The sequence below is a fragment of the Rhinoraja longicauda genome, chromosome 6 (genome assembly GCF_053455715.1).
Source record: "Rhinoraja longicauda isolate Sanriku21f chromosome 6, sRhiLon1.1, whole genome shotgun sequence".
Taxonomy (NCBI): Eukaryota; Metazoa; Chordata; class Chondrichthyes; order Rajiformes; family Arhynchobatidae; genus Rhinoraja; species Rhinoraja longicauda.
The window spans coordinates 10,468,798-10,479,393 of NC_135958.1; the positions used below are offsets into that span (position 1 = coordinate 10,468,798).

The 10,596-nt window shown below is 46.5% G+C and overlaps 1 protein-coding gene across 1 annotated transcript; it reads right to left on the reverse strand.

Annotated features, from left to right (window-relative positions):
* Window positions 1-555: 555 nt before the first annotated feature.
* uqcrfs1 (ubiquinol-cytochrome c reductase, Rieske iron-sulfur polypeptide 1) lies at window positions 556-10,195 on the reverse strand. The gene is made up of 2 exons (XM_078401645.1): window positions 9,870-10,195; window positions 556-1,334 (listed from the first exon to the last, which is right to left on the reverse strand). The coding sequence occupies exons 1-2, from the start codon at window positions 10,084-10,086 to the stop codon at window positions 724-726; spliced, it is 828 nt and encodes a 275-aa protein (XP_078257771.1). The 5' UTR covers window positions 10,087-10,195; the 3' UTR covers window positions 556-723.
* Window positions 10,196-10,596: the final 401 nt, after the last annotated feature.

The window sequence follows — 10,596 nt, forward strand, 5'->3', positions numbered from 1 at the left end:
TCCTCCCACACTCCAAAGACGTACAGGTTTGTAGGTTAATTGGCTTGGTATAATTGTAAATTGTCCCTTGTGTGTGTAGGATAGTGTTAATGTGCGGGGATCGCTGGTCGTTGTGGACTCGGAGCGCCAAAGGGTCTGTTTCCATAGTGTATCTCTAAATTAACCTAAACTAAATTTTAGACCTTAGAGATACAGCGCGGATACAGGGCCTTCGGCCCACCGAGTCCGCGCCGACCAGAAATCACCCCGTGCACTAACATTACCCTACAGACTAGGAACATTTTACAGTTTACAGAAACCAATTAACCTACAAACCTGTTTGTCTTTGGAGTTTGGAAGGAAACCAGAGCACCTGGAGAAAACACCCGCGGTAACAGGAAAAACATACAAACTCCATACTGACAGCACCAGTAGTCAGGATCTAACCCGGGTCTCTGGCGCTGTAAGGCAGTAACTCTACCTCTGTACCACCCTATTCAATCTGGATTTTTCTGGTTTGGACAGTAAATGAAAATCAAAGAAACATTTTGCAATAATAGAGCCACAATTACTGGCCAAGGAACAGTGGGTTTATTGAAGACAAGCCTGGTTTACACCATGTTACACCCCAAAAGAAGAATCACAAGGATTATCATAATCGATTGATGCTGTAAATGTTCAGTTTGTCGTAGTATGGAGAAAGAGCAGTAACATTGAGAGTCGCTCAATTTAAAGGTGATAGGTTTAGCCGACGATAACGAGATCCTCGCTGACAAACTCGTACGGTGGAACTTCCATATTCAGAGGAGCTGGGCCCTTCCTGATTCTCCCAGACGCATCGTAGTGAGATCCGTGACAGGGGCAGTAGTAGCCTCCATAGTCACCTGCATTGGCGATTGGTACACAGCCCAGGTGAGTGCAGACGCCAATGAGAATCATCCACTGTGGATCCTTGACTCTATCGGAATCTAACTGTGGGTCTCGCAGATCGGCAAGATTCACCGCCTGCTCACTCTCAACCTCCTTGGGTGAACGGTGGCGGATGAAGAGGGGCTTGCCTCTCCACTTGAAGGTCATGTTCTTGCCTTCTGGAATATCTCCCAGCTTCACTTCGATCTGGGACAGCGCTAGCACGTCAGCAGAGGCACTCATACTCGTGATGAACTGGGTGACGACGCTCTTTGCAGCGTAGGCGCCCATAACTGCCGTGGTCCCGGTGAGCAAGTAGGAGAAGCCTTTCCTGGTATCACTGCTGCTCTGCGAGGACTTCTTGGAATCTTGAACATCTTGCCGTCTATATTCGGAGAAGTCGGGAACACGTATATCACTGTGTGCATATCGCACTCTTGATGAAACTGCGGAAAAATCAAAGAACAAAAAAATCCCTCAAACTGGTACATTTAGAAAATTTATCTAGATTTCATAGTTCATAAGTTCTAGGATCAAGATTAGGCCATTCGGCCCATCAAATCCACTGTCATACAATCATGGCTGATCTTCCTTTCCCTCACAACCCCATTCTCCTGCCTTCGCCCCGTAATCCCTACAACCAGCTTGAACAGTTTGACTGAGATTGAGCATTGAGAACCCAATATCAATTGGCTTCTTTTGCACCATCACTGACATCATCTTCATAACAAGTTAGTGCTCAAATGCAAAATATCCATTTCCTTCCATTGCCACCGATGCAGGCAAAAGGGTCCAACTGTAAGCAAACAATTATTTTCTAGCTTTTTAAAAATAACATTAAATAAGAATGTTTTAATACAAATGATTAATTCTGCTCTAATTTATGCCTCTTATCTCATCATCTGTCTACTGCAACACTCTGGTCACTCATTCTCATTCTACTGTAAACTCGGCTGCCTTTATCCCAACTCACAAGTTCTATTCACCCATTATCCATCTCTGTGCATCTTGACCTACATTAGCTTCAGGTTTAAAGCATGCATTGGTTGTATTTTTTCCAAGTTCCCACATGTCCTTACCCCATTCGATTATCAACTGCAGCACCATTTTGGGTCGACACATCCACTCCCCTGTAATGTTGGCCTCACCCTTTCCCCAAATGTAATCACATCGTCATCATTGGCCAAGGCCACATTTCTGGAATTTAACCCTCAATCTCGCTGAGCTCTTCCCCCTCTCAATAGACAATAGGTGCAGGAGGAGGCCATTCAGTCCTTCGAGCCAGCACCGCCATTCAATGTGATCATGGCTGATCATTCTCAATCAGTACCCCGTTCCTGCCTTCTCCCCATACCCCCTGACTCCACTATCCTTAAGAGCTCTATGTAGCTCTCTCTTGAATGTATTCAGAGAATTGGCCTCCACTGCCTTCTGAGGCAGAGAATTCCACAGATTCACAACTCTGACTGAAAAGGTTTTTCCTCATCTCCGTTCTAAATGGCCGACCCCTTATTCTTAAACTGTGGTCCCTCTGTAAAGTCAATCCTTAAGTCTACCTTGGACCAAAGTTTTAGTCATCTATCCTCATGGCTTTTTCAACCCTGGCTGGTAATGTTCATGAACCATTAATAAGGTGCTGTAGTTGCAAGAATGCATCCAGTAACACATTATTCATACTCACTGCCATTAAAAGGGTATAAATCTATTTCAGACAGTAGCACAGACAAATAAATCAACGGACTATTTTGCACCGTGTTCTATTTTCCTTTCCACTGATGAGAGGTGAAAAAACATATAGGGCAATAACTTTTATTTGTGTAACATTTTTAAATAATAGTGTCCCAAGCCATTCAACAGAAGTATTCAGGGAACAACCATGAGATGTGTGAAGATTAGGTCAGATGATCAACAATTTGGTCAATGTACTATGTTTTAAAGAGCATTGCTGGAAGTACTCAGTGGTCAGGCGGCATCTCTATGGGATGAAATGGACTGTTGATTTCTCAGGTCAAAACCCTTAATCGGGAGTCCCGATGAAGGTTCTCGATCCGAAACGTTGACTGTCCATTTCCCGACACAGATGCTGCCTGACCCACTGGGTTCCCTCAGCAACTCTGGTATTTTGTTCCAGATTCCAGCATCTGCTGTCTCTTGTGCCTTCTACGGTTTAAAGGGTGTCCCATCCAGCTCAAGGGAAGTGGATGCATGGAAGTTGGTACGGTCAACTGCACCCAAAACTCTGCAATGTTGAAAAGGTTGAGATGGAACTGAGCGGTTTTGTTACAATCTTTCTCAATATCATTATTTGCTTACAGCCTATTAGATAGTGCAATAGATGAGGAAATTATTAAACGATTCAATAAAGAACAGTGGGTAAGAAATAACTCTGGAGACAATTTAATTGACCGAGATGAGAAGGAGTTTGGACATGTGATATCGTTGTAAAGGGTAGTCACTGTTAATAACATGGGAATCTACAAAAAAAAACGTCCTTGTTAAAGTTAGATGACTTCCATACTACTCAGTTGCAGTTTGTTTTGCAACTACCCAATCACATACATGGTGTAAAAGATTCTGAGGATCAATGATAATAGTAAGTAATGTTCCATTTAGCTAAATATGACAGCTCAAAAATATAGCTAAAAATGCAGTGTCTAGAAACAGTGCTGGTTGTGGGAGAGAGGAGATTGGTAAAAAAAAGTCAAATGCGTAAATTAATTCCAGATTTAGCATGCAGCTGGAGTCAGTATGAATAATTCAGGGCCTAATAATTCATTTGGAGTAGAGAGTTTTGGAGTATTTTTGAGAAGTGAAAAATTTCTTATGAATTACATTTTCTGTAATCTTTTTTATTCTGTAGATAATTTAAGGTATATTACGCTGCAAGGATTTTTTTTGCATAAAAGCATCTCTGGGCAGCCTCTATTTATTCCATTCGACATAAATGGCAGAGGAGTGCAATCTTCATGATTTTACACAAGAGAGAATTTAATGAGAACTCAAGGTGATTAAAAAAACTGATGCTATGTCATTGTGAGGAGACATCTTCATACTTCAAAATTTAACTCTTTAAACCATAAACAAAAAAAAGTTTATTTCAGCTACGTGAGGTGAATTGGTACACATCTTTGTCCTACTATCGACCAAGGTGAAATAAAACTAAGAATAACGTTCACAAAGAGCAACTTGCAGTGAAACAATTTAAGGGACAAGTGACTTCAGTCATTACCCATTTAAAAGTGCTTTCCAGTTCCTGATCAGTGGTGAGCCCAGTTGTCCATGATGGGAGATTCAGTAATGGCAATGCTATTTCATGTGTAGGAAGGAACTGCAGATGCTGTTTTAAACCGAAGATAGACACAAAAAGCTGGAGTAACTCAGCGGGTCAGACAGCATCTCTGGAGAAAAGGATTAGGTGACGTTTCGGGTCGAGAGGGGTCTCGACCCGAAACGTCACCTATTCCTTCTCTCCAGAGATGCTGCCTGACCCGCTGAGTTAATCCAGCTTTTTGTGTCTGTGCCATTTCATGTCATGGGTAACAGTCCCACATTCACTTGATGGAAGACGGATTCTCTGCCACTCGCATAATCTATGTTTCTTGACATTTACCACCATCGGCTGGATACTGCTGAACATTACGTAGGTTCCTTAACCAAGGAATTTGAATTAGAATTTAACACTCATTTAATGTGGTCCAATCATTGCCATTCATTCCCAATTAATAATGCAGGCAAGGTCATTGGGCATCCTGCCCCAAGGGTGTTCTACACAGCATCATCTCATTGACCTGCTCCAGGGGCTGATCATGCAGAGATTGCGTGGTCCTGTTCTTAAATATACTTGGATTATCTCCGACATCTCCCTACCGTTTCTGGACCTCACCATCTCCATCACCGGAGACAGACTAGTGTCTGATATCTACTATAAACCCACTGACACACACAGCTATCTGGACTACACTTCCTCCCACCCTGTCTCCTGCAAAAAGTCTATCTCCTACTCCCAATTCCTTGTCTACGCCGCATCTGCTCCCGGGATGAGGTGTTTCACACTTGGGCATCAGAGATGTCCTCATTCTTCAGAAAACAGGGCTTCCCCTCTCCTATTATAGATGAGGCTCTCACTAGGGCCTCTTCTATATCCCGCAGCTCCGCTCTTGCTCCCCCTCCCCCCATTCGTAACAAGGACAGAATCCCCCTCGTTCTCACCTTCCACCCCACCAGCCAGCGCATCCAACAAATCATCCTCCAACATTTCCGTCACCTCCAACGGGACCCCATTACTAGCCACATCTTCCCATCCCCTCCCCTTTCTGCGTTCCGCAGAGACCGTTCCCTCCGTAACTCCCTGGTCCACTCGTCCCTTCTTACCCAAACCACCCCATCCCCGGGCACTTTCCCCAGCAACCGCAGGAGATGCAACACCTGTCCCTTTACCTCCCCCATCAACTCCATCCAAGGACCCAAACAGTCTTTCCAGGTGAGACAGAGGTTCACCTGCACCTCCTTCAACATCATCTATTGTATCCGCTGCTCTAGATGTCAACTTATTTACATCGGCGAAACCAAACCCAGGCTCGGCGATCGTTTCGCTCAACACCTTCGCTCAGTCCGCCTCAACCAACCTGGTCTCCCGGTGGCTGAGCACTTCAACTCCCCCTCCCAGTCTGACCTTTCTGTCATGGGCCTCCTCCAGTGCCATAATGAGGCCCACCGGAAATTGGAGGAACAGCACCTCATATTTCATTGACTTCTCCAACTTTAGATAGTTCCTCTGTCCCTCTCTTCCCCTCCCCCTTCCCAGTTCTCCCTCTATCTTCCTGTCTCCACCTATATCCTTGCTTTGTCCCGCCCACCTGACATCAGTTTGAAGAAGGGTCTCGACCCGAAACATCACCCATTCCTTCTCTCCTGAGATGCTGCCTGACCTGCTGAGTTACTCCAGCATTTTGTGAAATAAATACCTTCGATTTGGACCAGCATCTGCAGTTATTTTCTTACACATGCAGAGATTCAGGGTGACTATAATCTTTTAGCAATGCTATTCTAGTTGTCAGTCTTTGTGGTTTTAGTTTGTGCTCAAACGACCTTGGGACAGAAGTCAAGAACATTTGATGGAAACTATGACAATTTATCTGCCCGTGACAATCAAGGGTTTATTGTCCCCTGAAGGACTGCAGCAGCTCAAGTAGCTGCTCACCACCACATTCTCAAGGCAACTAGGACAATAATTGCTAGTTTTGCCAGAGTTACACAGATCTCAAAAATGAATTTTAAGAAACGATTATCGTTGGAGAGGTAAAGCACACCATATTACTAGCTTTTTTTCCTTTGAATCAAAAAGGATTCCTGACTGGTGAAAAAACAATCAAATGTAAAAAGAGGCAATTTAAATTCGTTTTGATCATTGATTAATGCATGAAAGTGTTTTTTGTAGATAGAAATCATTTGCCTGCACATGATCCATATCCCTCCATTCTCTGCATGTCCAGATGCTTACCTAAATGCCTCTTAAATGCCACAATCGTATCTGTCTCCACCACCAGCAGCATATTCCAAGTACCCACCATCCTACATCTAAAAAACCTGTCCTGCACATCTCATTTAAACTTTGTCCCTCTCAACCTAAAGCTATGCCCTCTAGTCTAACATTTTCACCCTGGGAAAAAGGTTCTATCTATGCCTCTCAGAATTTTATGTACTTCTATTAGGTCTTCTTTCCTCTCAATCTCCAGTGTTCCACAGAAAACAATCCAAGTGTGTCCAACCTCTGTTGTAGCTAATAGCCTCTAGACCAGGAACTATTCTGGGACACCTCCTCCGCGTCTTTCCCACATCCTTCCGGTAATGGGGCCTTCCCGTAAATGAATTTTATTTGACAAAACCACACTCATCTAATTGCAACGTTCCTCACCACTCTGCTTATGCAGCCGCTTTCAGTGAGCTATAGACTTGCACCCTAAGACATCTGGGTACGTTTTGGACAGGTACATGAACATGGGTGTTTTGTCAGATCGAGGGAGGCCAGGCGGGTGGGAAGGGGGATTCAAAAGCGCGACAAGGGGGAGGGTTGGGGTGAAAGTGGTTTTGAACCAAAATGTTACCTAAATATTCTCCGGAGATGCTGCCTGACTCAAAGTTACTCCAGCAGTTTGTCTGTTTTTGGACATGGAGGGACTGGATTATGTGCAGGCAGATGAGGATTGGTCTCGGGCATGATGTACAGCACAGACCCTGTGGGCTGAAGGGCCTGGTGCTGTGCTGAACGCCGTGTTCACTCACTGCCCGTCATTTAGCCACCACAAAGTATCATTGAATCAGTCTTACAAAATGAAAACAGGCCCTCTTTGGCTCAACTTGCCCACACCGACCAACCATCTACACTTGTCCCACCTGCCCGCATTCGGCCCATATCCCTCTAAACCTGTCCTATCCATGTACCAGTCTAAATGATTCTTAAACGTTGTGATAGTACCTGCCACAACTACCTCCTCCAGCAGCTCATCCATATACCCACCACCCTCTGTGTTAAAAAGTTACCCCTCAGGTTCTTATTAAATCTTTCCTTGCACATACTTGGCCAATAAACTTATTAATTAATTCATTCATTCCCCCTACTCTGCGCGAGAGACTATGTCTACCCGATCTATTCCTCTCGTGATATTATACACGCCTTATTATACACGCCTTAACATCCACCATCAAGAAATATTTTGAGGGGCTAGTTCTGGAACACATTAAATCCAGTCTACCCAGCGACCTTGACTCACTGCAGTTCACCTACCACCACAACCGGTCCACAGGTGATGCCAACTCCCTGGCCCTACACTCATCCCTGGAACATCTGGATAAGAGAGACACCTACATCAGACTCCTATTCATAGCTACAGCTCTGTCTTTAATACCGCTAATACCATTATACCATCCAAACTTATCACCGAACTCATGGGACTTGGTGTCAGCACTCATCTCCGCAACTGGATCCTCGACTTCCTGACCACTAGACCCCAATTAGTGAGGATAGCAGACAAATCATCCTCTACAATAACCGTCAACATTGGTGCTCCACAAGGATGTGTTCTCAGCCCTCTTCTTTACGCCTTGTACTCCCACGACTCTGCAGCCTTGTACAAATCTAAATCAATTTTCAAATTTGCAGACAACACCAGATATCAAATAATGATGCGACGGAGTACAGGAAGGAGATCGAGAACCTCGTATCCTGGTGTCGAGACAGCACAGACCATCACACAAACCAACCTCCCGTCTATTGACTCCATTTATACCTCACGCTGCCTCGGCAAGGCCAACAGCATCATCAAGGACGAGTCGAACACTGGCCACTCCCTCTTCCCCCCTCCCCCATCAGGCAAAAGGTAGAGAAGTCTGAAAATGCACACCTCCAGGTTCAGGGACAGTTTCTTCCCAGCTGTTATCAGGCAACTGAATCATCCTACCACAACCAGAGAGCAATGCTGAACTATTATCTACCTCATTGGTGACCCTCGGACTATCCTTGACTTTGCTGGCTTAACCTTGCACTAAATGTTATTCCTTTATCATGTATATATACACTGTAAATGGCTCGATTGTAATCATGATTTGTCTTTCTGCTGACAGGTTGGCTGTTCACTGCACCTCGGTACACGTGACAATAAACTAAACTGACTAAGATTACCACTCATCCTTCTGCACTCCAAAAAATAGCATCACAGCCTACTCAACCTCTCCCTTTAGCTCAGGCCCTCGAAACCTGGCAACGTCCTTGTAAATCTTCTCTGTACCCTTTCTAGCTTCACAACATCTTTCCTATAACATGGTGCCCAGAACTGAACACAATACTCTAAATGTGACCTCACCAACGTCTTACAACATGACCTCCCTACTTCATAAGTAATAGGAGCAGAATTAGGTTATTTGGCCTATTAAGTCTACTTCGCCATTCAATCATGGCTGATCTATTTCTCCCTCCTAACCCCATTCTCCTGCCTTCTCCCCCTAACCCGACATCTGTACGAATCTATCTATCTCTGCCTTAAAAATATCTATTGACTTGACCTCCACAGCCTTCTGTGATAACGAATGTCACAGATCACCACCATCAGTCTAAAGAAATTCTTCCTCATCTCCTTCCTCAAGGAACGTCCTTTTATTCTGAAGCTGCACTCTGACTGATGAAGGGCAATGTATCGAAGACCTTTTTGACCTCCCTGTCTACCTGCGACTCCACCTTAAAGGAACTAAGTACCTGTATTAAATGCAGACACAAAATGCTGGAGTAACTCAGCGAATCAGGCAGCATCTCTGGAGGACATGGATAGGTGACATTTCAGGTCGAGACCCTTAAGTTACTCCAGCTTTTTGTGTCTATCTTCGGTTTAAACCAGCATCTGCATTTCCTTCTCATTCAAATGATTTACCACCATGGGCTTGATAAGAAGGTACCTGCAGCTACTTAGTCCCTTGAAGATGGAGCGGCAGGTAGGTCAAAAAGGCTTTTGACACTTTGCCCTTCATCAGTCAGGGTATTGAGTATATCTAACTCAGTTCACCTACCACCACAACCGGTCCACAGGTGATGCCAACTCCCTGGCCCTACACTCATCCCTGGAACATCTGGGAGTTGGACACGAAATGCTGGAGTAACTCAGTGGGTCAGGCAGCATCTCTGGAGAGAAGGACAGAGAATCCTTGTCCATGTGTCTCCCCCCACCCCCTCTGACATCAGTCTTCTTCAGACTGTTCTACCGTATTAAAGCTCTACCGTATTAAAGCTCTACCGTATTAAAGCTCTACCGTATTAAAGTTATATCGCAGCGTCTGGTTTAAACCTTGAGGTAGATCATTGACAAGGTCACCCCGGGGCCTGGAGCCTGGAGCCCGGCACCGGCCCTGCCCGCTGACTGTCCCGGGGCCCCCGGTGGTGGTGAGGAGAGCGTCGTCCCGACCCTCCCTCCCTCCCTCCCCGGTCCCCGACTCACGGATGATGGAGGCGGCGGCGGCGGGCCCTCTCCGCGGGGCTAGGCCCAGCAGCGCCTCCCGGCTGAGGAAGTGCCGCTGCTGTGGCGGGGGGAGGAGGATGGGTTCGGGCCCGGGATCGGGCCCCGGCACCAGGCGCTGGCGCTGCGAGGCGACGGTGCGGGTGGTGGCGGCGAGGCGCGGGGCGAAGGCCCCGGTGCGGGCGCTGAGCGACTGCATCGTGAGGGGGGGAGGCGGGAGACGGACAACAGGCCAGCGGACAGGGGGATGCCGGCGCACGCTGCACTGCGCACGCGCCGCCGCCGCCGCCGGGGATGCCGGCCCCTCACACCAGCGCGCAGGCGCGAGATGCCGTCAGGCGGTTGGGATGCAGGGATGCAGGCATGCCGTGTCCACGCAGGCGCAATGCGCTGGCGTGCCGGGCCCGGGCAGTGACCGGTCACTGAGGAGTTCAGCCCGAGCACCGTGGCCCGGGAAGGGGGCAGGTAAGAAGCACACCTGTAGGACCACCTGTATGACCACTGGATCACCTGTAGGTCCATTTGTAAGTCCACACGTAGCATCACCTGTAGATCATCTGTAGGTCCACCTACCTGTAAATCCACCGAAAAGTCCATCTGTAGGTCCACCTGTACATCCACCTGTAGGATCACCTGTAACTCCACCTGTAGGTCCACCTGTACGTCCACCTGTAGGATCACCTGTAACTCCATCTGTAGGACCACCTGT